General features: G+C 41.7%; 1 protein-coding gene across 1 annotated transcript in view; it reads left to right on the top strand.

The window, feature by feature from the left end:
* CPS1 (carbamoyl-phosphate synthase 1) overlaps window positions 1–27,671 on the top strand; it is a 97,495-nt gene that overhangs the window by 60,873 nt on the left and 8,951 nt on the right. Inside the window, exons 25-34 of the mRNA XM_075511507.1 lie at window positions 2,988–3,169; window positions 9,110–9,304; window positions 9,895–9,962; window positions 12,799–12,874; window positions 16,294–16,371; window positions 17,381–17,488; window positions 19,297–19,386; window positions 20,784–20,954; window positions 23,567–23,641; window positions 26,613–26,711. Of these exons, the coding sequence (XP_075367622.1) occupies window positions 2,988–3,169; window positions 9,110–9,304; window positions 9,895–9,962; window positions 12,799–12,874; window positions 16,294–16,371; window positions 17,381–17,488; window positions 19,297–19,386; window positions 20,784–20,954; window positions 23,567–23,641; window positions 26,613–26,711 (1,142 nt within the window). The remainder of the gene's footprint in view (window positions 1–2,987; window positions 3,170–9,109; window positions 9,305–9,894; window positions 9,963–12,798; window positions 12,875–16,293; window positions 16,372–17,380; window positions 17,489–19,296; window positions 19,387–20,783; window positions 20,955–23,566; window positions 23,642–26,612; window positions 26,712–27,671) is intronic.

Here is a 27,671-nt window from a genome sequence, read left to right as displayed (position 1 = left end):
GCTATGAGTATTGGGTAGACAGACTGCTTAATTCTGTATATGATGACTTTCACTTTTTCTTTTCATGGATCCTTCCAAATAGCTTGCAATTATTGACAAGAAAAAAAACTGCTTGTTATTCAGAAATATTTTTGCTCTGCATCTCACAAGTAGTGGTGATGGTTTTTGAAAGCTGAAATTTAAAACTGCATCCATTTGTTTTGCTTGGATGGACAGGTCACGTGCTACACTCCTGTTGCTGTTTGTAGGATGTGTCTTTCTGAACTCAGTTTCCAGTATGAATGTTGAGATGAGTGAAATCGGGAGGAACGCTCCATGATTATGCTTATTTTTTGTGAACGCTTCTGCCAGTCAACATGCTGTGTAGCATGGTTACAAAAAATGAACATAAAAAGGATGGCAGTGTTGTTTAATAATTTGATCGAATGTATGTGAATACATTTTGCACTGTTCACCTAAAACTCCTAATTGCTTAGATTAGCAATACAGGTCTGATCTTGGTCTTACCTGTTCTGTAGCTTTGATTAGATCAAGACAATGTTTGGAAGAGGTTGCAACTAAATAAAGGCTGCTAAAGGAAACCACTACTTGCACCTCTAAAAGATTTTTTTTTTCCCTAGGTGCAATAGCCAAGTTGATTTTTTTTTTTTTTCTTTTGTTATCCTTTGAAGGCAAGTAAGCAGCATGCTTTTCCTCTATGCTTTCAGAATGGTAATCATAATTCAGTGGGATCAACTTAGTGTTCCCTGTGGATTTACATTTACAAAACAGAAACAGGTCAGAAGGGACTAAATTATTTGGGTGGAAGTTAAACATGATGTTACTTTTTTTTAAAAAACAAAATTCTTATTTTCTTTGTGAAAACTGAGTTTTAGATTAAAAAACCAACCTTATAAATTTTATTTGAAAATACTTTGAAATATACTACAGGCAAATCTTGAATATATTGACACTTCTGCAAAGAAATAAAATTATTTGGGGGAAGTATGAGGTCATTTCAAAAGTCATGCTATATTCCTTATTTAAAAAGAAAATTATCCAAACTGAAGTGTCTTTTTTTGAAGTTTTCTTGTTCTTTTTAAGTAATATGCCAAGTAGAAACATGATGTGAATCGGTGCAGTTGCACACTCTTGAACTTCAGAGCTTGCTTTGATGCACCTTTCATGCACACGTAAAGGCCTCTGGCTCACTGAAAGTCTGAACTGCAGTGTGTGACCTGTGCTCCGTAGGGTTATTGCTCAGATATTCAAGGCAATGCTTGCTCTTCACTTGCTGCCAGGAGGGTATCTCCTACCCTGGGAGGGGGTTTTGTTTGTGTGAAAGTCAGCCCTGAAAGCAGTATAAATAAGCTGTTCCACCAACTGTGTGGACCAGAAGAGTGCTCTGTAAATTTTAAGGTCTGCATGTAGATTTAACAGGATTGAAACCTGAAAGTGAGTTCAAAAACATGCCTGTATTGATGTAGTAATTATCTTCTGAGGAGCAGTGTCTGGTCTGGTTATGTTACAACAGTCATTGCTAGTATTACTAATTATTTGCTGTCTTCCCTTTTCCCACTGTTTGGACATGGCCGTTACTGGATGTGGCTGGAATATACTTACAAGTGTTCAGCTCTTTTCCCAGGTAGTATCTAAAGCAGTCAGATGGGAACTCCAGATGACCATTGTGTCCCAAAGTTGAGGTTTCTTATGTGTATAAGAATACCTGAATAATGGAAGTGGAATACAAAAAGTGAACGAGCATCTGGTGACCTTTCTGGGAAACATCCAGTTTCAGATTTGATTTCCCTCTCTTTTCTGTGGGGTTTTAGCTGAGGCCTAGGCATGTTTTGAGGTTCTTGTTTGACAGAAGTAGAGAAATGAATTGTGTGCCTCTCAGTGAGTGACCTGTGACAGCCATCTCTTTTTGACTAGGTGGTGGAGGCAGCAATTAAGCACAGCCTGAATTTCCAATGTATCTTGTCACGCAATTATATATAAAAATAATGATATCAGTGGTTAACAATCATGTAATGACTGTGAACACATCATGATGAGGCCAAGGTTTTCTTGTAGACTGTAAGCATAACCATTTAATGATGTTTTTTAACATGCATCATTCTCTGTTTATGGCACCCCTCTTAGATGTTTGAGCGTAGAATTTTATGGGACAGCAGCTGTTAGCGCAAGTCTGGACTCCAGCATTGCCTGAAGCCTGCAGTGTTGCCCAAGTCCCGAGTCCTGCTGCTTGCCCAAGACCAAGCACCAAGTCCTGGTGCTCACCCGAGCACCAGGCGACTTCCTCTGTGCCTCTTTCCTCTAGAGGTTGCCACAGTGCTTACTCAGGGTTCAGGGGAGTAGGACATGCTTGCCCCACAGTGTTGCCGTAGTCACTGTGGCCTTTAAACCAAGATAAAAGATCACAGAGTGTCTCTAAAAGTGTTGTTCTACCAATTTGCCTTATGTAGAGTCAGCAGACAGGAAGATCAAACCCACTGAGTCGTTAATTTTTCTGTTAGGTTAGCCATACTCTGCTCTTCTGGAAGGTAAAAAACACTTCAGTCTTCTGTTTTTTAAACCACACCTGTACAAATGCTTCGTGTTTCCTGGAGTAAACAGGGCTGTCTTATAATAATGGGCACTCAATTCGGTCATCTCTAAGCTTCTGCCTCTTAAGTTTATCTCAAAGCGTGTTAGTTGGGAGGCAGTAGTAGCTGGATGGGCAGCGAGAGCAGACATGAGTGTTTATGAGCGCAGGATGACAGACGTGTTATAGAGGCCTGTCACTCCTGAGCAGCTGAGCCAACTTACCTGTTGTGCCTGGAGTCTCATGTTTGTGGATGATTAGTTTCCATGGGAGGACAATTAGATTTCTTGCTCTGAGCAGACAGGAGGCAATGCTGGGGTTTTTTTCTTTTTCTTTTTTAAGCTTGAGTGCTGAGAACGTCTGTTTATGTTTTCTTCTCTGTATCCTTCCTTTCCTTGCCCACTTTTCTGTCTCCTGGCAGGAAGCAGCGTGGAGTTTGATTGGTGTGCTGTCTCCAGTATCCGCACGCTGCGTCAGCTTGGCAACAAGACCGTCGTAGTGAATTGCAACCCAGAGACAGTGAGCACAGATTTTGATGAGTGTGACAGACTGTACTTTGAGGAGCTGTCATTGGAAAGGATCCTGGACATCTACCAATATGAGGTAAAGAAAAGCAGAAGCACAATAAAAAGCCATGAAGCAAACCAAACTTTTCAAAATTCCTGTCACTAGCTTGCTTTGGCGGAGCAGCTGGGGGTGACGGGGGAGAGCTTGCTAGCAAAAGCTGTTTGGTTTGGATCCCGATGTTGCATTTTACACATCGTTGATGTTCCTAGCAGACTGCTCAATAATGAATGCCAAATAAATATTAAATTATTTTGCAAGATGCCATATTGTGCAATATTTACAAGCAGATTTAATTTGCTGCACAGTCATTTATCGCACAAATTGTTCTGCCCTTGCGGTGCTGAGCTTTAGCACTTAAGCATATCCTTGACTTTAAGCACAAGTACTCTCCCTGAAGCAGTAGAACGAGTTATGTGCATAACACTAACATGTGCTCAAGAACTTGCAGTCTTGGCTTTGCAATACAGTGGCAATGTGGTGGATGTGGTCCAGCATGCAGGCAGGCAGGTCGGGAAGGGGCATTGGAATTGCCATCAAACCAAAATGTGTTCCAGCTCCGGGCCCAGACATTGCACTTCTCTGTCTGGAGTTTTCAAGTGCTCAGAAGTGCTGATACTAAGAGATGGAGAACAATCCCAGACAGATTTGGTAAAGGGAGGATATATAATGTAAAGAGTTGGTCCCAATCTGGAAAATGTTGATTTCTAACTGGTAACAGACTCATCTTGGATTTGTGGCTGAGGCTTTCAAAGGTGCTTACAGGAACTTCATCTTACTTGAAATTCAGTGCGAGTTGGCTGTGTAACTTGCTGAAGCAACTTTGCAGAACCCAGGTCATGTTAAACTTATGATTTTTCTTGGCTCTTTTTCCTAGTATATGACAATTCGAGCTCATCCCCTTTGTCAATGAGTGCAAGTTTCTAAAATGGTTTTATGACCTGGCTACGTTTTGATCATTCCCAAATTTGGAACCAAGCAAAAGCACATCAGAACTCAAGTCCCAGTCTCTAGGCTCTGTTCTTAAACCATTTGCAAAATACTGTCTAGGACAATTTTTAGATTGCATGTTCATACTTTCCTATTTGTGTGTGTTCTTTTACCTCTTCTTTAAGCTTTCATAAAAACAGAGACTTTTACTAGAAAGCATAGATTTAGGACAGGCCAAAAGACTCTGGTGGCTCTCTGGAGTCTTAAAGGCTGATTTTTGAATGCTTTAGGATTATCCATGAGGCTCAGCTCTATAAGCATTGAACTCTTGTTTACTTAAGCAAAACTGAACTTCTGAACTTGGGGTGTGGAGGAAACTGGTGTGACAGTCTGTCAGACAAATAACACTGATGAAACATAGCATCTAATTACTGCAGGATCAAAGAGAAGGTAGTGATGAGGGAGCAACTATTCATTTAAACACATAGTGCTAGTAATTAGCAAGTTGGGCAAGAAAAATATATGAAAAGAATAATGCATACATATTGAAGCTTGTGTTATCCTGCTTGTCACAGCAGGGCTTGATGAGTTTGAAGTCATGATTCTCAGTCCATAGGCTGATCTTGCTTATGATGGGAGGCGTTGCAGATCTCAAGGTCTAATAGCAGCATCCTCTGGTACCTGGAGCTCAAGGGGAAGGATACTATTGGCAATTTCCCCAACTCAGCCAGCCGTGTTCATCAGCTGGACTGTGCTTATGCTTCTGGGCATGTTTTTAGTCTGTCCTGCTTGTGAAGTAAACCCAAAAGTGATAGTGAGAGGAGAGAGGGCAGGGAGGAGGCAGCAGGAGCTGAGGTGGTGGGAATAAAAAGGGGAAGAAGAGAGATGCTGGGAGTTTGCAGAGGATTATGGTAGTCTGACTTGGGTATGAAAACAGCCAATTTGATGTTTGCTCTGGAGGTATTAAAGCCATCAGGGTCTGAGCCTAAACATCCAAAGTTAGGACTGTGCTGTCTAATAAATCCCGAGATGAATAATAAATACTCAGCTGTTTTAGAACACTTTTCTTAAGTAGTGACAACAGGGAATGGTATCATTATGCCTAATTTCCAAGTAGGGAAACTGAGTCTCTGAGGAGTAGAGAGACTGCAAAGACTCATGCAAAAGGACATAGGCAGACCTGGGGACAGACTCCAGACCTCCAGCAAAGTGTAGTGTAAAATATGTTATTTGCTATATGTCATTTTTTTTTAAAATGAGTGAGCCAAATGCTAATATCCTGTTAACAGAATACTTCCTCAGGCAAATGCAGTTGGAAGTCAGTCCGTAAGGAAATGATGAAGTTAAAAGTTCAGGATCTGATTCTGAGATCCCTGACCAGTCCTGCAGATAACCATCTCCCCCAGCTTCATATACAAAGCATGAATAGTGCCATGATTTCAGACTGATCTTTTAAACTCTCCTGCTCGCCAGCCTCCTCTAGTGTTCCAGTGCACAAAGAATAGTGGCAAATAGGTAAAACCATCAGCAAACAATGGACACAACCCTTTGCCCTCAGTAGAGATGATACATCAACTTCCTAAACATTGTTAGAATTGGCAGCAAACCTTGGGCAACTATTAAGCTCAAGTAAATAAGTGCACTGACTTTATCCAGTTTTTCTGATTAGGCAAATTAGGCTACATAGAGGAGCAAGGTTACCAACGAGACTGAGGGGGCTGGAACCTGCCTACCAAGAGCTGCTCATGGCTTCGCATGGCCCTGTCGCAGGGACATACTCAGCTATCCCTTCTCTTTTTTTTCCCTTATGTCCCCTTTTACTTCTCCCTCTCCAGTCGACATTCACAGCTTCTCTGACTCACCGGAGACTCAGCTCTGCACAACAGAGCCGTGCTTTGGAGGGAAGTTTAATTTACTGTGAATGTGCAAAGCTAGGTGGTAGTCTATGAGGACAATAATTTAAAAAAAAGAAAAAAAAAATCCTTCCCTCAGATTTATTGGCTTTTTGTTTCCAGAGAAGACGTTCCCTTTTTATTTTAATATCTATCTGCTTGAGGGCCTATTCTGATTCTTTTTCAGTTTCTAGGATCATTCTGAAACAATTCATAAAACTAAAGGAGGCTCTTAGGTACAATTTTAATGGTCTAATTTGTTTTCAAACTCAGGGAAAAAGAAAACCCAACTTTATTACTAATGACATAAAAGCAAGGTAGTAATAAAAAGACTGATTTTTGTTATAAAGGGGAAAATAATTCTCTCTAGGCTTCTTTCACTAGATTATGTATAGCATATATTTTAAAGATATCTAATGGCAAGGATTTTATTCATTTTCTTTATAATTAAAATAGGGCTGATGACAAAGGGATATGCAGTGGAGTCCATTTCTGTGTGCCCACATTTCTCAGTGGAGCAGTCCCGTTCCCTAGCGTGGCGGTGGGCTGCTCTTTGGGCAAGAACGTGCTTTGGGAAATAACAGCAGAATTTTAAAGGAAGAAGTAAGCAGCAGCTGGGTCTCAATTTATGGTTCTTTTTGAGTAGAAATGAGTATACGATTCTTTGCTATCTGCTTGTTCTCCTCTGTCTCCTTGGGGCTGGAGTCCCTAACGCCATCCCAACTTTGATGTAGGCAGTATTTGGATTTTAGAGGCTCAGTGACTAGAATTGTTTTAATGGAAGAAATAAGCGGCAGCCGAAGAGAAGCTGTTAGCTGAGACATTCACGTTTCAAATATGTTGAGGATAGATTAAGATGTTGGTTGACCTTGGCAGCAAAGCTATGACTTGGTGACTTGTTATCAAACAGGAACCATTCCAAGCTGCAAGAAGGGGTTTGCTTTATTCACTGTCTGGTTCTTGTCCACATGGGATGATAAGGGGTCTGGGGACTAGAGATAAGTACTGTATTTTGGATGGGTCTGGAAGCAGCAAGGAACAGATTTTTCTTCTGAGTTGGAGATGGAGAGCTCTGATGTCATGAGACGACCCATGTGGGCAAAAACAGTCTCTGTCCTTGCTCCACCCTCTGCTAATGAGGCATTTTTCACTCTCTGTCCTAAGCTCTTTCAGGCAGTTGCTGTTGGCCGGCAGCAGTATGTCATCCCATAAGTGACTGCACGGTGAAAAGGGAAGGAAAAATATCTCCAGCACTGTATATTAGCAGCAAATAATAATCTCGTAGACCTTGGGATAGTAAGTGCTGCTTAAATGCCAGACTTTTTAGTGGCTTTTTATTATGGTAGGAAATTAACCACATTAAAGTTGAGCAGGGTTTGTACTGGCATTTATCATCTGTTTTTTCTCAGTCACTTCTAGTCCATCCTGCTCTCAGCTTACAGATCTGCCACTCTAAATCCCTTTAAATCCCTCATTAAGAAGTTCCTCTCCCAGGAAGGCCAGTGGGGCTAACCTTCTTCAGGAAAAACACACTTGTTAATTAAAAGAACATTGATACTCTAAAAGATAGAGCCAAACCATGGATCACTTGATTTATGTTTCTCATTTGTTAGAGGTGGGTAAAACTGTGTCAAACACAGTTGCTTCAAAAGAGCCCTTCACTACAGCTGTACTGTGGGCCTGATTCTCCTTTGGGCAAAGTTTCACCAGCTTTAATTTGGAAGTAAAGTGCCCATTATTTAATTACCCTCAATTATTACATAATCTAAGCATAATTCATATCCTCATAATTGTTGCAGGTACTCTAAGGCCGTTTTTTACTATTGAAAATTTTCACACCAGCCTAGATTGTACTTGAAAGCATTAGGGGTTCTATGTAAAAAACATGCCCATATTTGCACCTGAAGAAGGATGTGTGTTTACAAGTGAGCTCACCTGTCTCTTGTTATTTGCCATTTATTATTTCCTCACTTAAAATGTTGTGGTCACTCAGTGATGAACATGAAATGTGCTGTTGTGGCTGGAGGATGCTGTGCCACCTGTCCTGCCTCATCCGCTTCTGGAATTGGAATTGAAGCGCTTGCAAATAACCTGTGTAGAAATGAGCATATATGACAGTTCGGCTGAAATACTTGTTACTATTGAATGCACTGCGAGAAATGAGGAGCTAGTCAGGAATAATGAGGATGAATTAAAATAAAGGGCTAAGTGTATCCAGAGTAATTCACCACCACAGGCTGTCTGATGAATTGGGCTCTGTTGAACTAGATTCTGCTTTGCTTTGTACAGGCCAGCAAGGGGTCAGCAGTGAGCGCTCCTTAAAGGCTGGCATCTGGGGCTAGGCAAGGATGTTTGCTAAGCAAATAACAAAACAAAACAACAACAACAAAAAAGTCCAGGTGTTTTCCCATTGTCTCTCTCCTGGGGGTTACTGCCTTGCAACTCTGTAATAAAAGAGTTTGCATGAATGTCTGCTACTCTGGAAGTCTCTGACCATGAGCATGGAAGAGGCTGTTTTCTCGGAAGAGCTGGACTGAGAAAGAAAGGGGACCTAAAACATCTTGTTTGTTCATGCTGCTATGTCCAAAGGTTGCAGCAGGGGGGCGGGAGGGGGCTTGGCTGAAGTGATGGTCCCCATGTTCACATGTGTAGGACAACACGGGAGGGAGACCTGACCCCACCGAGCGGAGTTTTGAGTTTCACTGTGGGGTGTGAGGTTTCATAGTGCAGCACCCTTCCTCTGCAAAGCAAGGGAGCATGTGTCAACTCAGTGCTTTGCCTTACTGGGAAAGCAGAAGGACCTAAATATGACATGAAAACAAGGTAACAGTCTGTGGTTCTAGCAGAAGTTAAAATCTTGGCTTGATGCCAAAAGGCATGTGAACACTGCAAATTTCTTTGGTTTCCTGGGGAATTTGACCTCAAGTTACTGCTGTCTGTTGGGTGATATCAAGGAGGATATTGCTGTTTTAGAGAGGTTACACACTCTGAATCACATTTTACAGCCTGGATGCCTCTGGATCAGCACAGTTATGATCTGCCTTTGCTCATAACAACCTGAAAAGTGATGTAATCTAAATATTGGATTCCTCATTATAACAGCTCTTAATGTTAAGCTAACTTGGACATGACCGTGCTCCTTTCTTTCTGCCAACAGGGATGCAGTGGTTGCATTATTTCTGTAGGCGGGCAGATTCCCAATAACTTGGCAGTGCCACTCCACCAGAGTGGAGTGAAGATCCTTGGCACAAATCCTTTGCAGATTAACCGGGCAGAAGATCGCGCCATATTCTCGGCTGTTCTGGATGAGCTGCATGTGGCCCAGGCTCCCTGGAAGGCAGTCGGCACCCTGGTAAGTTGGGATGTGCATCCGGGAAACGATGAAGCGACTGGGGGTTGTAATGAGCATCTGCAGATGCAGATTTAATGGAAGTCGGCAAACCGACTTACTGATACATTTCAAGATTCCAAAGGCATTTGACAGTTTTTTTACTGCTGATGTTGAAGAACTTTTTGATCCTTGTAAAGTGATGCTATAGCATCACTGGGAGTGGGATGGAAACTGGAAGGGAAGTGTCTTTAAATCACCTTTTCACAACATGGCGTATATACCCAGCAAAAGTTAGCACCACTGTCAAGCTACTCTGGTTTGTCCTGCTGGTCTTGAAAACTGTTCTAGCAGGTGGAGATTGAAAAGGAGTAGAGATGTGTCATCACTGCTTTTTTTTCCTGGTGAAGTTCTATGGACAGAGAAGGTCTGAAGATGACAACTCTGGAACCAAGAAGTCATGTATTATGTTCCGCCCAGGCTGTAGTCCCCTACTTCCCCCCCCCCCCCCCATCTTAATGGCTAGTAAAGTGCAAATACAGTTAGAGTTGAAATTTTGGTATGACTTTAAAATATTTTCTTGTTCACAGCATGTTTTTCCTCCCTTTCTTTAGAGAGATGCAGTTGAATTTGCACGCTCCGTGAGTTACCCATGTTTGCTGAGGCCTTCCTATGTTCTGAGGTAAGGCTCAACCATCAGAGCTCGTCAAGTTGGGGATATGAACTTGTTGTGGTTTAGCCCCAGCCGGCAACTAAGCACCACGCAGCTGCTCGCTCACTCCACCCTGGTGGGACGGGGGAGAGAATCAGAAGAGAAAAAGTGAGAAAACTCATGGGTTGAAATAAAGACAGCTTAATAGGGAAAGCAAAAGCCGCACACGCAAGCAAAGCAAAACAAGGAATTCATTCACTCCTTCCCATGGGCAGGCAGGTGTTCAGCCATCTCCAGGAAAGCAGGGCTCCATCATGCGTAATGGTGACTTGGGCAGACAAACGCCATCACTCTGAACGTCCCCCCCTTCTTTCTTCTTCCCCAGCGTTATATACTGAGCATGACGTCACATGGTATGGAATAGCCCTTTGGTCAGTTTGGATCAAGTATCTTGGCTGTGTCCCCTCCCAACTTCTGCACCTGGCAGAGCATGGGAAGCTGAAAAGTCCTTGACCAGTGCAGCAACAACTAAAACATCTCTGTGTTATCAACACTGTTTTCAGCACAAATCCAAAACAGAGCCCCATACCAGCCCCTATAAAGAAAATCAACTCTATCCCAGCCAAAACCAGCACAGAACTACAAAAGCCTCTTTGAGACAAGGGAGAGTAATTTCAGGGGATGTGTGGAAAATGCTATGCTAGGTGCATGTGACGTAAAGCTGCCCGTCTTAACAGGTGGGACAACTGCTCAAACCAATAAAGGAAGCCAATGGATCCCTTATGTCCATCGGGCACAGATCAAAGGTAGAACATCATTGTAAGAATGTCTGTTTAGCTGCATTACCTTTTTCATATCTCAAGGCCAAAAACACGAACCATCTGCGATATTCCTTAAGGTTCCTGAGACTACTACCTGTACTATTAAGCCAGAAGATTGTTTGCCACCAGGAAAAACAGAAGGGAGCATGCTGAGGCCATTTATTGGGCTTGGCATCTGTTTTCAGAAAATGACACTGCGTCTTTTGAATTCAGCTTCTTATTTGCTAAGCATCTCTGCTTACAGGCATGTTTTATGGCCCTATGCTGTGGCAGCTGCTTCTCTTTAAATAGACTTTATACAGAGCCACACATTTCCAACAGCTAGACTTTTTGAAGAAGTTACACCAGCGCATACACACAGCAAACTCACACGTTCTGAATGATCACTCTTCTCTGCGAGGCGTTTCTTCATAGCTAGATGACTAGGCACAGAGAGGCAGTTTGCTGGGCACAGTTTACAAGTGAAAATAAATTGGAGACAGGATCCCTTTCATATGAAAAAGAGACACATATCAGAATGAAGAGGCACAGTATTCATTTTCGGGGGAGAAAAAAAAAATCTTTTTATTTAAAAAGAAGAAAAGGAGAATGATTTCTTATATTTTCAACCCTCAAGGAAATATCCTTTAGAAGAGACTGCTGAATGTGACTTTTCTATCCAGTTTCTGAAGCTTGCATTGGGTTGCGAAGCAAAATTAAAAACCAGCATTCAGGTCAGGAGGATAAGTTAGAAACTGCTCCTGATGTAATTCTCCGGATTTTTAGGGAACAATTCTTTTAGCCTGTTGTTTCCATACGTATTAAATTCAGTAGAGGCCCTTTCCACTGTAAGTATTTGCTAAACAGTGTTTGGACAGGTTAGGGGGACTTCAGGGAGAAAGATGAAACTGGAGGATGTAAAACTTGAGGAAATAGAAAGTGAAAAGCCCTAGCACAGCACACTGTCTGGCCTGTATTTACAGAATAGCAGCAGGTCCACGGTTAGACTTCTTCATCCTTTGAACAGATATGGCCTTTAATATTTGCCAGTTGCCTTGGAAAACTAAATGCATTGCCCTGCTAGTTATGTACTGTGTGCACCAGCTCGCATCCTCAGTGGTGCAACTGACATAGGTCCATGGATTTAATTGAACTCTATTGATTTACATCAGCTGAAGAGGTAGTCCGGTAAGTATAATCACTTAGGTACCTGTGTCTATTTATCTTAGGCTAAAGTGACTGATTTTGTGGCATAGATCTTTCCTCCACTTTTCCCCACAGCCTCTGTGGGCTTGCCCACCAAAGCAAAGGGGAAGCTGAACATCAGTGGTGGAAGCTACATCTTTTTGAAAAGATTCTTGTCTTTGAAAGGGACCTGAATCACTGACTCTCAACCCATCTTCTCCCAAATCCCCCTCTCTGATATTACTGACAGCTACGTTTCAAAGTAGCTTTCAGATATGGTATCTGTATCTGCTATGCCCCTCCCTTAATGTCTAAGACGTTAGGGGAGGGGCACAGCAAAATGGCCAGCAAAGAATAGCCCATTTTCATCTGCATTTACACTGTCGCACCATCACCACTGGCCTGTGCATTCCTCACTTCATCTGTCATTGATGAGCAATTGGGCTAACGTGAGCAAAGCAACTGTTTTGTCCTGAGCTCACAGCTGACCTGCATGTATGGTGAAAGTCTGGGTCCTTAGTGGGGCTATCTGGCTGACTAGCCATCTCCTCCGGATTAGGGGGAGCTTTAAAGGCTTGGGTCAGAAAGGAGATTTGGCAGCAGTGCCAAGGCTACACAACTGTAGTTCTTTATTTGATTCTTTGTTATAGTTCTGGAGGTCACCTGTCTTCTCTGGGAAGTACAATGGAGGTTCATTAGGTACCAGCTCTGCTTTTCTTTCAGGCAAGAGTGGAGCAAGTGGCTTGAGTCAGAAGCTTGCTTGGCTTGTCTGTCATATAAAGGTAGTTGGCAACCCTGGGCTGTGGTGTCTAATGCTCTGATATCTCTCTTGAAGTCACGAGGGAAGCTGACCTGTTTTCTTTTCTTTGCCGTTCTTACAGTGGGTCTGCAATGAATGTAGTTTTCACAGAAGCGGAAATGAAGAAGTTCTTAGCAGAGGCCACCAGAGTCTCTCAGGTACAAGTCCTTGCCCTGCCACTGCTTTTTCTTTGTGTTTGCTGTATTTGTTTCACCTCTACTGTGTTTTCCATCTCTTTGTTTCTGTATTGCATCTTCCTCACTCTTTCCTTTCCTTGTTTGGACTGGAGCCAGTGAAATTAGAGTTTGACCCCTCCATTTGTTCCCTAATGGGCAGACCATGGGAGCCTGTGCAAGCACCCTTACTGATACCACTGGGATGCCTGGCTGGAGCAGGGACGGCAGTTAGCTGTTAAACCATAACACTGTTGTACCCAGGCATCCATTTCTGACCAGTTAATTATATAAACAGATGTAGAGAAGTGGGCTGGGACCCTTCCTACCCCATCCAAGCTTGCTAGTAGCAGGTTATGCCAACTAGCATAGAACTGATAGCATCTTTCGCCTTTTTTTTTTTTTACCCTTTTAAATGCAGGAACATTTGCAAGATTTTGCTGTGACATTTAACTCTCCAAATCATGTACTGCATTCCATTTTCCTCTGATACAGAAGCAGGACTGCTGCCTGCTTACTGTTAATCCAGTGGGATTGTTGATCTGCAGAGTATGTAATGCAGAAGATGAAAGCTCTGGTTTCCGTTTTAAATGTTTTTCAAAAGTTAATTTGGGGATTTTTTAAAGTGCCTTTTTTTCTAGCAAAGGGAAGGATTTGGTCTAGTATGTTGGAATTTAGAAAAGAAAAATCTGAGCAATTTCCCAAAGACATGAATGCTTCAGAACATAGTAAACAACTCAAAGCTTTTATTTCTTCTATACCTCCTATCAGTGTTATTGTACAAGGAATGTTTGGAGAGATGAGAATATGGGAGGAGAAGAAAGTTAAATGGTCAAGGTTGAATGAAGAACATACAGAATTCAAAGTGTGACCTCTCAACAGTCTCTGAGTTTAGCCTCACCTTTTGGTCTATCTTCTTCTGAGGGTTTTTTTCCCTTTTTTTGAATGATCGCTGTTCAGAACAGTACCGCAGCACCATAACACTACTGTCACAAGAATCTTGGAGTTAAAAATAAATAAGTCAAAAAAGAACTCTCTGAAAACACAACTGGCTATGGAAGCCAGACACGTTACTGCTTACTCAGGGTCTTAGGTGGTTAAAGCTTGAACAAGAACAAAACCATGTGGTTTTTAAGTGTATGAGGCAAATGATGCAAGTTTAGCGTTTCAGCAAGAGAAGATGTAATGAAATAGAGATACTTTGCAAAGTAATAATATCCTGAAGGACAGATTAGTGTGGAGGCAAGCAGCCTGCTTATTATTATCTTTGAACAACTTTAAAGGGATTTTTGAAAGTGGGCGAGTACCACTGTTACTTCCATCAGAAGGAATTATATAAGTAATTCTCAAAAGACTTACAGGGTCAACCTGTGGTAGCAACCAGATCCTCAGCAATGCTCAGCCTCCCAAAACACCTAGCTTCTCTCTGTAGTTCATCTTAAGTACGCTGCTTCGTGTTTCCCCACACACTCAGAAGCAGACCAGGCAGCAGCCCTAAGCCGTGTTCAGTGGGACAGATCACTTTTGCTGCTGGATGGCTTTGTGATGGCAATGGATGCCCTAAAGGAGGCTGAAGCCCAAGAAAGTGACCCTTGGTAGCTTAACTTGTCCCAGCTTGATTGACTTGAATTGGGCAATGTTCTTCATTGCTGAGAGGTCTCATCCCTGGGACAGGACACCCTGCTGGGAGTTGAAGTTGTAGAGTCTTGGCAATATGCGATGCATTCCTAGGGGAAAGAGTGGATGCTCCCATGGAACCCTTACGATGTCCAGTGCTGCTACACAAACAAGGCACTGATGCTTGCTGCAAACATGACCAGTTGCACACCGTGAGTCTTTGGGTGCTCTGGCCTTGATCCTGCAGAGACTTACACTAGATTTACATGCTAAATTTTTGCTACTGTAGTCAGACTGCTAAGGGAAGAATTCGTTCTTCATCCAGTATTTTTATATTGACAAAAGCCATAGTATAGTTGAGCTAAGCTAGCCAAAAGCAAACTAGAACAAAAGTACTGTATTCTGCTTCTAAATTAGGGAGTTTGCTTATACATTTTTTTTAGCCTTGTCAAGGCTTTATGGCCTGTGAGTGATTCTACAGAAGCTAGCAATATTAGTTGTGAGCATACAACTGAATATGAGCATCTTTGTTAGACACACACATCATTTTTTCTGGTTACAAAGCTTTACCTAATTCTGCTCCACCCAACAGAGCATCTCCAGATAAAGTGCCTGACCAGTGTTGTTCAGTTGTTTTAGCTACTTTGCTGTTACAGTGTTGTGTCTTTATGGCATTTATGTTGTCAGTAATGTTCAAAACTTCTTGTGCGAGTTTAGACAGATTGGAGTAAACAAGGTTGTATGCACATATAAAATCTTCTGGTGAAAAACTGCAGCAAGACAGAAAGTTTCAGGACACAAGCCACTAAATTTATGGAACAGTGTAGGCTGCGACATTGTCCTTGCCTGTGAATTTACCCTTGCAATGTAAGGAATTGTGTCTTGTAACTTTTGGAGTTGCTTTATATTTTTTCAAGAGGAGCCTTTTGAGCATGCACAGACTGTCATTTATTCCATTTTATTCTCTAATAAATAACAGGCAGTTAATAGTGGATGGGACAGGTAAAATGTTGAGAGATAAAGCTGGCCTGGAAGAATGTGGATTAGATTTTTAACCATCTGTTGGAGCAGGTGGCTGGAAGGAGAAAGCATTAGGGAAGAGTGGGAAGTGTGTGCTAGCATCCCGAGATAAGCAGGAAGAAGAGGAGGGAAAACCATGTATACCAGTGAATATGTTGAGAGTCAAGGACAGGTTGTTCCTGGCCAGCTATAATTAGTGGCAACTTCTCCCTTGGGAGACTTAGGAAACCAGGCAGAGAAATGAGAAAGGAATGGATCTATTGCCTAAAATATGTAACTTTTTAAAAGAACAAATGGCCACTGTACAAAGTCATCAAGTATGCCAAGAATCAATTACTCTGTGAAGCAGTATGCCCAGTGAGGTGACTGGGAGGCTCAGAGGAAGGAAGAATTGAAGATCTTGGAGGTAAGGAATATCTTTGGGAGACAGGATCAGAGGGCACTGGATCCATGCACGTGTCCCACTATCGTCTTTCTACCATGGTCTCACCTAAAAGCACTTTGTGGTTTTGCCCCGAATTTCCCTGTCATGGTGACATTATGGAGGACTCAAACTAATGCATCAGTGGCTTTGGGGAAATCACGCCAAGTTTCCCCCCATTATTTCTTTGCAAAGTTCACTCATCTGTGGAAATAAGGATATCAATAGATTGGTCTTGTGGGATTCTGCTTCCAAAGCTTTGCCAGTGATGAATAGTGGAGTGCTTGGATGGTCCCCAAATACTCTCAAATAAAAACTTTCTTCTTTTGTCTTGTCTTGATGACAGGATCACCCTGTGGTACTCACTAAATTTATTGAAGAAGCCCGTGAGGTGGAAATGGATGCCGTAGCCAAGGCAGGAAGAGTAAGAACTTTGCTTTTTTTTAATGTTAAACTTTTTTTTCAGGATCGGAGATTTGCAAAAATGTGTGGTTTGAATGATTTACTATACAGGCATGGATTTGTGCTGAGAAGAGTAGAGAAACAAGAAAAGATTAATTCATCTTAGGTTCAGAAACATCGTGCTTGAAAAGCTCAACCTACCTTATTGTATTCATCTAAAGAGTTATTTTTTTAAGCATTGCTTAACCATGTGAATGAATCCTTTAGAATATAATTTTTACTGGATTCGCAAATCACTGGCTTCACAAAATACTTTCATCAGAATTGTATCAGCATGTGTTACGATATTACCACAGTTGGTTTATTATTACAACTTCACCTTGCATTTCATTACTAATTAAAGACAGGTCTCACAAAAAAATCACAAACTTCTCATTTAACTGTTTCCAATCTTCATTTTTAACCAGCAGACAAGATCACTTTTTCGGTAGCGAGGTAGTGCACCTTGATGCAATTCATTCAATTTAAATCCTTAGGCCTGAATTTCCTCTGCTTGCTTTTCTCCATGATTAAAACACCACAAAAGAGTGGAAAAAACATATATACAAATGAAGTTAGTCCATACATGTTTCTACTGGAGAATGACAATTTTTTCATGCTTGTGGCAAGCAGAACTTAGAGAGCTGGTTTAAAGCCTAATTAGCTTTTACCTTCCGAGTCAATGTGCGTTAGAGAGAGGAAGGAAGCCTTAGGATCTCTGGACCATGGTAGGTTTTTTCATGTTCGCAGTTTGCTTAACCACAGTATGAAAGACACTAACATGATCCCCTTGTTCATATTCCTTGTGTCTGCTTCAAGCCTATTCTCCCCAAAATTTTGGGAGATTCCATTTTTTCCCCTGTCTGTATCCTCTTTTGGATACAGCTCTGTGCAGGGGACTGTGCTGGGCTGTACTTAGCAAAGGGCGTGGAGATGGGACAGCTCATGAGAGAGGGTGAGGTGACTAACTGCTCTCTCGTTACTGTATGCAGGTTGTCTCACATGCTATTTCAGAGCACGTGGAGGATGCAGGCGTTCACTCTGGAGATGCCACCCTCATGTTACCCACACAGACTATTAGCCAGGGAGCCTTGGAGAAGGTAGGTGTTGCACTAGCACGGAAAAAAGGAAAGAAAATAAGACTTTGAATCTGCTTTCCCCTTTGCTTGGGAGAACTTAGAAGAGGAATTCAGGAGAAATCAAATCACCAATGTTTTTTAAAGGCCAGTGTGATGTGTGCAAATGTAGGATGTTATTGTGCCCCCTGTGATTGGCTATACTGCACATAGGATCATCTGAACTGCATCCCATCAATTTAAGCAGTAGATATCAATTTAAGCAGTAGATGTACACACTTTCACACCCATTGGATTTTTTGTTTCATTGGTTTAGGACCAGCAACCATGGCAGTAGAGGAGTGTCTAATCCATATATATTCCACGGTTCACTTCCTACTTCTTCTCCCACAATCCTTAAATTATTAGATCAGGTGTATGACTTTCTAGCTGCCTGACTTTTCTGGAAAGGATATCAGGATGAATGAACCTTACCTAAACTTGACTTTTTCCCATTTTGAGAATAAACTTAGTGATACAGAGTTAGTTGTCAAAATGCATTTTCTAAATGAAATGTGCCATCCCCTGTGATATCATCCTGGAAAGGATTTGCTTGGAAGCTAACAAGAGTTGTGATGGAATAGTCTGTGCTCCAGCTCTACCAGAATGTTGTCGTGGTTTAACCCCAGCAGGCAACTAAGCGCCACGCAGCCGCTCGCTCACTCCCCCTGGTGGGATGGGGGAGAGAATCAGAAGAGGAAAAGAGAAAACTCGTGGGTTGAAATAAAGACGGTTTAATAGGGAAAGCAAAAGCCGCAGACGCAAGCAAAGCAAAACAAGGAATTCATTCACTCCTTCCCATGGGCAGGCAGGTGTTCAGCCATCTCCAGGAAAGCAGGGCTCCATCATGCGTAATAGTTACTTGGGAAGACAAACGCCATCACTCTGAACGTCCCCCCCTTCCTCCTTCTTCCCCAGCTTTATATACTGAGCATGATGCCTTATGGTATGGAATAGCCCTTTGGTCAGTTTGGATCAAGTATCTTGGCTGTGTCCCCTCCCAACTTCTGCACCTGGCAGAGCACGGGAAGCTGAAAAGTCCTTGACCAGTGCAGCAACAACTAAAACATCTCTGTATTATCAACACTGTTTTCAGCACAAATCCAAAACAGAGCCCCATACCAGCCCCTATAAAGAAAATCAACTCTATCTCAGCTGAAACCAGGACAAATGTCCAAGGCCTTGTTTCTGAAAATAGCCATCTCCTGGAGCAAAGCTATTCAAACGCTTCTATGGAAATGGCACGTGATTTCTTGACAAATCTAGAAAATAAGACCATAGTGTTTTCTCCCAATTTGTTCCAGAGTATTTCTGCTGACACACCTCCCACTGATTTGTGATGGGACAGGTGAAAGACTCTTGGGACACTTATAAAACTGAGTACATAATCTCAAATGGCAAAACATAATTATTCATTACTTCACCAGTAAAGGTATAAAGGCTCCAGTGTGCAGTGTAGAAATTGCTACAGACAGGGCAGGCTTTTATTCTCTCTTTCTCCCTCTTTCTCTTGCTTTCTCACACATACACACAAAGCTGCATTTTTACTTCTGCCCTCAGATGGAGCTTTGCGCTCTAGATTACCAGGCAAATTAAACATGGTTCCTTCTGAAAGATAATGCTATTGCCAAAATGAGGGTATAGAGAAAAAATATACTAGGGCAGAGAGATGTGACATTTAAAGGAATCCACATGTGAGGTGATTTATTGACATGATGCTGTCTATTTTGTGGGATTTATTTATTTATTTATTTTAAAAATATATATGCATTTATACTTACTTATTTTTGTAGGTTAAAGCTGCTACAAAAAAGATTGCAAATGCCTTTGCCATCTCTGGTCCATTCAACATTCAGTTTTTGGTGCGAGGCAACGATGTGCTGGTAAGAACTTTTGTGACTGTTGGAGGAAGTCAGGCTCTGCTTTGATAGTTAAGTGCATGGTTCCTGCTGTCCCTGTCTTGGAAACTCTGTGGCAGTAGCAGCTGTGAGTTTCTAACCTGCGTTGTCTGACGATTGTAGTTCACCTGTGCCACCCCTAGTCACACAGCTGTCCCTGTCTGTGCTGGAGAGAGCATCCTCCCCTACCTACGCAGGGCAGCCATTGAGGGCGAAGCGAGCCTGGTTGCATTGTCTGCCAGCACTAGCTTTTGTTTTATTGTGGACTGTTGTCCTTCCTAAAATTATCACTTTTGAATATGATGGACAGCACTGGGACCTGCGCTTCATCCTATGAACTGAATACCATTGCTTTTAGATCTCTGAGATCCTCTCTCATCTTTAGCTACTTCAATCATTAAAATAAGCCTTCCAAGTCATTGGAAAGAAAGCAAGACAATTTAAGTGTTTGACTCTTTAATATAAAGACTGTATCTAAATAGCGTGGTCCTGGTAGCTATCAGTAACAGAAGCACAACAGATGTCTGACCCTTTATGGGTAACAGTTGGCTTTCTGTTGCTAATGGAAGAAGGTCAGAGGAATGTGAGCAGAGTATGGCTGAGGAAATGGTGAATGGAAAGAAAATCTGACATGGTATAGAAGAGATGCATTATTGGTGGAAGATCCTGTTTGGGCTATTAGTTGAGAAAAATGTACTTACTGTTCTTCACCTTTCTTCTGTTTCACACATAGTTATTCCGAAACTCCACAGAGGGACAGAATGGAGTTTTTCCTTCCTTGCTTTCCGTCAGCTGTGCTTGCCTTTATCTCTGGACAACCCCTCTTTTCCATTCTGTCTTAACTTACCTATTCTTGTCCCCCCTCACTTCCCCTTCATTCTCACAGCAATTCTTCTTCTTGGTATTGATCCCCATGGTGCGCTTCTCAGCAGGATGCAGAACTTCTTTGTTTCTTGCTTGGGTCCCTGAACGACTTCCGCATGTAGATGAGGAAAGTCAAGAAGGATAGCCCAGTCATTCACAAAGTGCCGTTACCATGCGAAAAGAACAAGGTGGGCTTCTAAAGGTTGTGCCTAATGCCTGTGCACAAGTTTCCATCCCTCTTGCACATTAACTTAGGATATAGTACAACACATTTTCCAAAGTTCTAATTTTCAGACAATAGGGATGAAACTCAGTTGCAGAACACCAGACTCCTTGTATCTCAAGCTGGCCACTACCCATCCCTCATATATTGAACACAATTTCTGTGCCTCTTATTTGGCAGTCTGAAGAGCATCTCTGCCAAGAGGAGTAAGGACTGATTTCCAGAAACATGAATCAATCTGTTTCTTCATTGCACGGTGCCTGACCCTGGTATTTCTCCTTTTGAATCCCATCAGGTGATAGAGTGCAACTTGCGGGCTTCACGCTCCTTCCCTTTTGTATCGAAGACTCTGGGTGTGGACTTCATCGATGTGGCCACAAAAGTGATGATTGGAAAAGAAGTTAATGAGTCATCCCTCCCCACACTGGAGCATCCCATTATTCCCTCCAAATACATAGGGATTAAGGTATGGTTTCCAGAAGAACACCAAAAACCCCACAACAGAACCAGCACCTAGCATATTAATAGGCAATTAGTACTTTAATGCCCAGAGAAAACAATTTACTCATTGGCCAAAGGCCAAACTGACCTTTTGCAGTTTCTGTTAGGATAATGTACGTTTGGAATTTTAGAGAAAAATCACAGGAAAATTGTCCAGTGGTTATTAACAAAATCCATCTCCCTTTATCTCTTACTTCTAACCTACTCTGAATCATGTTTATGAACTGCATAATAAATATGCACTTGCAGAATTGAACACTGAAGTTCAGGCTATTTCATAATACTATCTAATATATTTGTGGACATGTACAAATTTGTGTTTTGAGTGCCCCCCAGATTTTATCTTCAGGATTTGGGACGTGGGCTGTTGAATGTATGGAATCCCTTTATATGGACCACCAGTTAAAATGGGGGTGAAAGTCTTGGCTCCTTGGATTTCAGTGGGGCCAAGTTTTTACTTTTACTTAGCTTATATAGCACCCAAGATACCGAAGTGTACTGTAGATATTTTTGAATGCTTAGTGGAAGAAAAAAAATTAATTGAAGTTCCTAATCATAAAAATCTAGAACAGCAGTGCAGAAAACACAATGGATAATGAGAATTGTTTATACAGAAACTTTCAAGCTTTAATAGCTTCCATATCAATTGAAAATGGAGGGAAGGAAAAAACCTAACATCTTTCTACTAATAAAATGTGCAGACGTATTAAAATGCAAGCCAAATCTGTGGCCCCAGCCAGCTCATGTTATTGGCAAGCCAGTCAGTCTAGAAGTAGCTTTACGTTTTATTTTGATGCCACGGATAGGCATTATCTGAAATTCTAATCTGAGACTTTTTTATTTTTGTGAGTCTTATTTTTATAAATGTCTATTATTTAGACCTGGGGCTTCTGCACTGTTGTTAGCTAAACTGTCAAGAGTTTTGTCTCTTCTGGGAATGCTGGCTACAGAGCGGAAAACCCAACTATATTCTTGAAAACGTCACTACAAAGCCTTTTATACTGCTTGTGTTCTGTGTGGATTTGTCAAATAAAATACCTGCTAATGCCTTTGGAAATGCTAAACTTTAAAAAATATTCCAGTTAAACCTGGTTCTCGTTATTCATGCATCATATTTGCTGTCCTTGTATGTTTTTATTGCTAGGAATATTTGCATGGAAATGGGATTTTGTTTCTCCAGCAGTTCTTAAATGCTCTGAAAAGAGAATATGAAATTCTTTTCTTCTTTCTCAACATAGCTGCTCCTTTGTGGATTCGGAGTCCCACCGTTTTAGCTTTAGTGACTGAAACATTGTCTTGCCATGTTTGCTTGCAGAGTGACGCAAGTATCATGGCCTGACTAAGATTAAATCCTGGGTAGAGTATGACTGACTAAGTTTTAAATAGGATTTATTTGCAGTACCAGAGTCTGCTCCTGCTGACACATTTTCACGTTCATGGCAGACAAAAGTTAGGGAGCTAGTGGACGGCTTTTGTTGCTTGTTACCTTTCAAGACAATATGTGCATTAATCCACCTTGACTGCCATATCTCAGCTTGAGACTGTAGAGTTGGCCACTGTAAAAATTTTCTCTTTACTTACAGAAGAAGCAAAACTGATCTAAAAGCACCATGACACAACAGTTATTGAGAAACCTTTTGCAATGAATTTCTGCTGTCACATTTTAGTTGGTCATTGTTAGGTGTCATGAAACAGCAGCTGTCCTGTCTGCAGTGTTACCCTCAGAGACTTCCAAGAACAGAATTATGTCTTTGGATTTAAAAATAGATTCTTTTTAAGCAACAAGGATGCTGTCTGTATGCAAATGCCACTAGTAGTTTAAGATGGAGAGAAGCCCTGTAGAAAATTATTCCTTAGCAGAAAATTCTTGATTTGTTCCACGTTGGCCACATGTGGTCATTGACTCTAACAGACAATTTCTTTTGCTCCTCCCCCCCACCTCCTTTTTTTTTTTAAAGGTCAAATTAGACAAGAGAACTCAGACTGCGGTGTCCTAAGTTCTCAGATAATGATGATGATCAGGGTTTTTCATACAAAAGATCAAAAAAAATTAGAGGTGTGTATTTTGGAGGGGAGAGGGAAAATCTGAAAATCATTTGCAAAGTTTCATCTGGTTTACACTAAAAGAGTGCATTCTTGTGGAATGGTTTGATTCCTGTGAATGAAAAATGTCTGTTGGAGAACAGCTTTCTCAGAAAACTGTACTGGCTTCAGCTAGTCTCTCCTTGTTTCATGAATTAGATGCTTCATAGCCTTTCTGTTTTAAAATATGTCCTAAAAATGATAGTGGTACTGGGCTACCATAGATTAGAAATCTGCCATCAGAATGTGAGCAGGACTGCAAGAGTTAGAAGGATGATTTATTGGTGAAATACGTGTTTATTTGTTCCAGTCCATTATCAAGATGCTGGGGGAACTCATTCGCCAAGTACTTCTTTGCTTATCTTTTTTGGGATTAATTCATGTCTATCTCTTTCTGTCACTTCCAAGTGTAGCTGAAGTTTTGGTTTTTTTTAAAATGATCCATTAAATTTTCATTCTCTTTCTCCCTCCCCCCCCGGCTCTTTCTTTCACCAGGCCCCAATGTTCTCCTGGTCCCGGCTGAGAGATGCTGACCCTGTTCTCCGATGTGAAATGGCCTCTACTGGGGAGGTATCTTTTAGATTTGCTTTTTTTTTTTTTTTTAAACCAAGTCGCCTTTAAACGTCATGAATCTTTGAAAGTGATCTTATTACTGCCTGAATCATGATGGCATCTGTAGCTTCTTCAGAAAATTGAAAACATCTTTCTTATCTGTAAAAACACATTGTCCTGGAAAACCCAGTTTATTCAGCCACTGGATGTCCCTCTTTACCTGCATGTCAGCTCCCTGAGTTGGACTTGGTTGGTGTGACAGCCTGAAATGAGTTTATCTGAGAGCTGTTGGATTCTGGGAGGTTGTCCATGTGTCAGTCCATTTTATGAATCACCTGCTTCTAGACAGACAAGTGCTTACAGTTTTCAAAACCCCCAATCGACACATGCCAGAATAACAATATCGAGACTCCAGATCATGAGCGTTTGCTCTTGGAACGTGCTCGTTACTTAAAGGCAACAAATATGTGTGGTGATATTTTTGTTGTCGCTTGGTAACTATCAAGGCATGTCCCAAGGTGCAAAAGGTGAGAAAGAGTGAATAAACTGTGATGGCTGCAGTGCTGACTGTTGGTAGGGTGAGAGGGAGGCTGCGCTACTTTACCCACTCTTTCTACAGCAGGGCTCTGAGGTGCTTCCAAAATGTGTCTCTGGTGTATGCATGGCACACGTAAAAGCACAAAGCTGTTCCTCTTCCTGCATAGGCTCAGCACTGATGGGAGCCCTCACCCCTCAAGGGGTACAGGTTTCCATCTGCATCATTTGAAGAGGTATTAACTCATCTAGAACAAAGTTGTTTGTTTATGAGTTATTGCTGAGCTGTCAATAGCTTCTGTAGGTATACCCAAGCTATCTGTAAACTTGCTTGCTCTGTTACATCTAGAAAAGAGTTGCGGTGGCAAGAGATTTATTCTGGGTAGAAAGTCCATTTGGGAAGTGATTAAATACTGAGGCAATTAGATTAGGCTTAACTCTGCTCTACTGTAGCTAGGCAGGTGGCAAGAGCCTGGGCTGCTTCATTTGATACGCTCTTGGGTATGTCTACATGAGCTGTTTTCACTAGGAAAGACTTATCATTTTAGTATGAAAAAGCACTATACCCAGATACGTGGTAAGAACAGCCTTAGGTCTCCTACATCTCTCCAGAATTACTTTATTTTGCTCTTTATAATGTGTGGAAAACAGTATTGCAGAAGATTTCCTTTCAATGTAGTTAATGGGCAGAAAAAAGCCAAGTGAATTCTGTGACTTCCTTATTTTCAGAACAAAATTGACTACACAGACCCCCCCCCAAAAAAAAAAAAAAAAGAAGGAATAAAAATGTAACTAAGGGCAAGAATTATTTTTCTGAGCTTTATATGGAGTTAGAGATTACCTTGGTCATAAGGGTGGGATTATTAACTTTTATGAGTTGGAAAGATCCATATTCACAAATGCCATAAAATGTGACAGTTATGAAGGTCTTTCTTATGAGTGAAGTAAGGATAATAACTTGCATTGGGTAAAATGCTCAATTATTCCTCAAAGACATTTTTTACACACACGGCTTGATTTGGGCTTGAATTTGTCACATCTATCTGGCAGAAATGTATTTTGCTGGGAGTTGTGGTTCCCACAACAGTGTTAGACACAGTGCTGTGGTCTCTTTGAGTATTGTGGCTGTTGTGACCATGCCAGAATGATAACCCTCTCTCAGCAGGCTGGAAACCCCTGGTCCAAGCCTACAAGGCAGGGGGCTGTCCACCACCCTAGAAAGTCCAGGAGATATGTAACCCTTCAGCCAGATACACTGTAGAACAGACTGAACACTCAAGGATGAGTTTTTAGAGAAAAGCTGAGATACAAGTTGTCATGATTTTTTTATCCCTTCCCTTGTGGGATTTTTGTTTGTTTGGTTTTTCTTTTTTTACTTCAGAAGATCTGGCAAATCATCATTTGTTCTTCTTCTTGCATGAAATACTGGTTTCTGCTCACCATGGTAACAGTGAGACCATGAACGTGAGGGCTCACTGTGTGATGGGAAGGACCATAAGAGGAAAATGGGAGGGCAATTGTCAGTCAGCCCCTTTATCCCATCTGGGGGTGTGTGTAGATTTGTTATTTCAAAGAGAAAAATCTGTGACAGTTTCTGCTTCTGACTGTTTTTCAACAAGTGTGGAGTTGTCCAGAAAAAGTGAGGTTTTGGGTTTTTTTTTCCCCCCCTGTTTTTAACTTTCACAAAAGCTCATGCATTCCTCTTTTTGTCATCAAATTTTGATAAGGAACACAATTTAGTTCTACAGAAGATCATTACTATATGAGTCTGTAAGCAACTGAGCTCTACAGGCAATTCTGAGTGATGGAGACTGCTAAATGATATTTTTTTATTTCTTTATCAAGTTTTTGTTTATATAAAATAAATTATTACGAATTGGCATGATTGCTTTGTTGTTTTCCTAAGTACATACTAACATTTTCTTTGAATTTCGTACATCTGTGGACTTCTAATGGAAGAAGCATCTTTATATACCATGGTTTATCTTCACAAGAAATGCCAGAAGTACATGACAGCACAAGCACTGTCTTACCCCAGTTTGCAGTGTACACACAGAGAAACATGCCTGCATGCAGAACACTCACTGGTATTTAAGCATTAGATAATGTTAAACAATTTGCAGTGCACTCACAAACATTGGAGCAGAGGCTGTGTACAGCATTCCCATAACTCAGTGGAATCAATTGTTGTTGCTCCTTGGTGTGCTATTTGAAACTAAAGCGTTGCTTATGCCTTCATTATTGCTTCATTAAAATTATGAGATTTGTCTGCAATGATTTTCTGATTTATTTTTTCCTCCCCTGCCTGCAGACTCCATGCAAAAGCAGTCTGATTCTGCATGAAGAAGTCAAAACAGCTTATTTAAAAATTTCATTCCTGTTTCTCTTTAAAGCCATGTTTTTAGGTTGTTTTTGTTTTTTCCCCTCATGCCGCCTTCTTTGTGCCTTTTCCCAGGTCGCATGCTTTGGGAAGGACGTGTACTCTGCCTTCCAGAAGGCTATGCTTGCCACAGGGTTTACGTTTCCTAAGAAAGGAATTTTGATTGGAATCCAGGTGAGTCCTAAAAATCAAAGCTGAGAAAGGACTGACACAGAGGAACTCAGTAACTGTTGCCTTGTTTTCATTCATGTGTCTTTATGGCTTAAATGTGTGTCTCTGCAATCCATCTTGAAGTGCAATAAGACAGTGAGGAACAAACACCATGGAGAGATCTTTACTGGATTCCCTGGGGCTGGCCTGTTTTCTTCCCTCTGGTGCCTGATAGTTTCTATTGGGAGCTGCAGAAGTTTGCTGGGGGCAAACCCCCGGGATTGCTGCAATCAGAGGCCTGGGATGGGACAGTTAGAAGCCACCTTCCTGCGGGGAACAAAGCCTGTAGTTGATCAGTTCAGAGAAACGTCCCAGCTAGAACTCAGAGCCTGCTCCTTGCTTCCACCCAAATGGGAGCCCTGGGGATGCTACTTTCCAATCCTGACATTTTCCATCTCCCTTCATCTGTACATTGCCTCTTGCCCTTTTTGAAACCAGTTCCCCTCCATCCCCCCAAAACAGTGAGACAGTTTCCATACTGCAAAGCTGGACCTGCTAAGCTTTCCCCACAGATGCATATATTTCATTCCAGGCAGAGCTGTAGCATCATCTGAGGGTGTAGAAAACATGATGTTGTTAGGGTGTTGTGGGGCTAGGTATTGGTGTAACACTGTCAGGCAATGAGACCTCCACCAGGTACGGCACTGTCATGTTCCTCTCCTCACTGGAGTCACGATGGGAATATACTTGAGTGCAGTGGGGCGAGGGATTAAAGGACAACAGTCTTCACCCTGCAGCCTGCTTTCCTGGCTGCCTAGAGGCATGGCTGCCATTATTCCTTTCCCTGTTTGATGATGGTGTGTGGCCCATATTGTTCCCTACCATGCAGCTCCTATCAGCTAGGAGTAAGTAACTCAGAAAGGAAGAACCAACACTACATTAGCGGAGTAATGTTTCTGGTTTCTGTATCTTGCCAGAGCTCTC

This window comes from Mycteria americana, chromosome 9 (assembly GCF_035582795.1).
Source record: "Mycteria americana isolate JAX WOST 10 ecotype Jacksonville Zoo and Gardens chromosome 9, USCA_MyAme_1.0, whole genome shotgun sequence".
NCBI lineage: Eukaryota > Metazoa > Chordata > Aves > Ciconiiformes > Ciconiidae > Mycteria > Mycteria americana.
The sequence above is the reverse complement of the archived record's forward strand: the minus strand, read 5'-3'. Positions and strand labels throughout refer to the sequence as shown.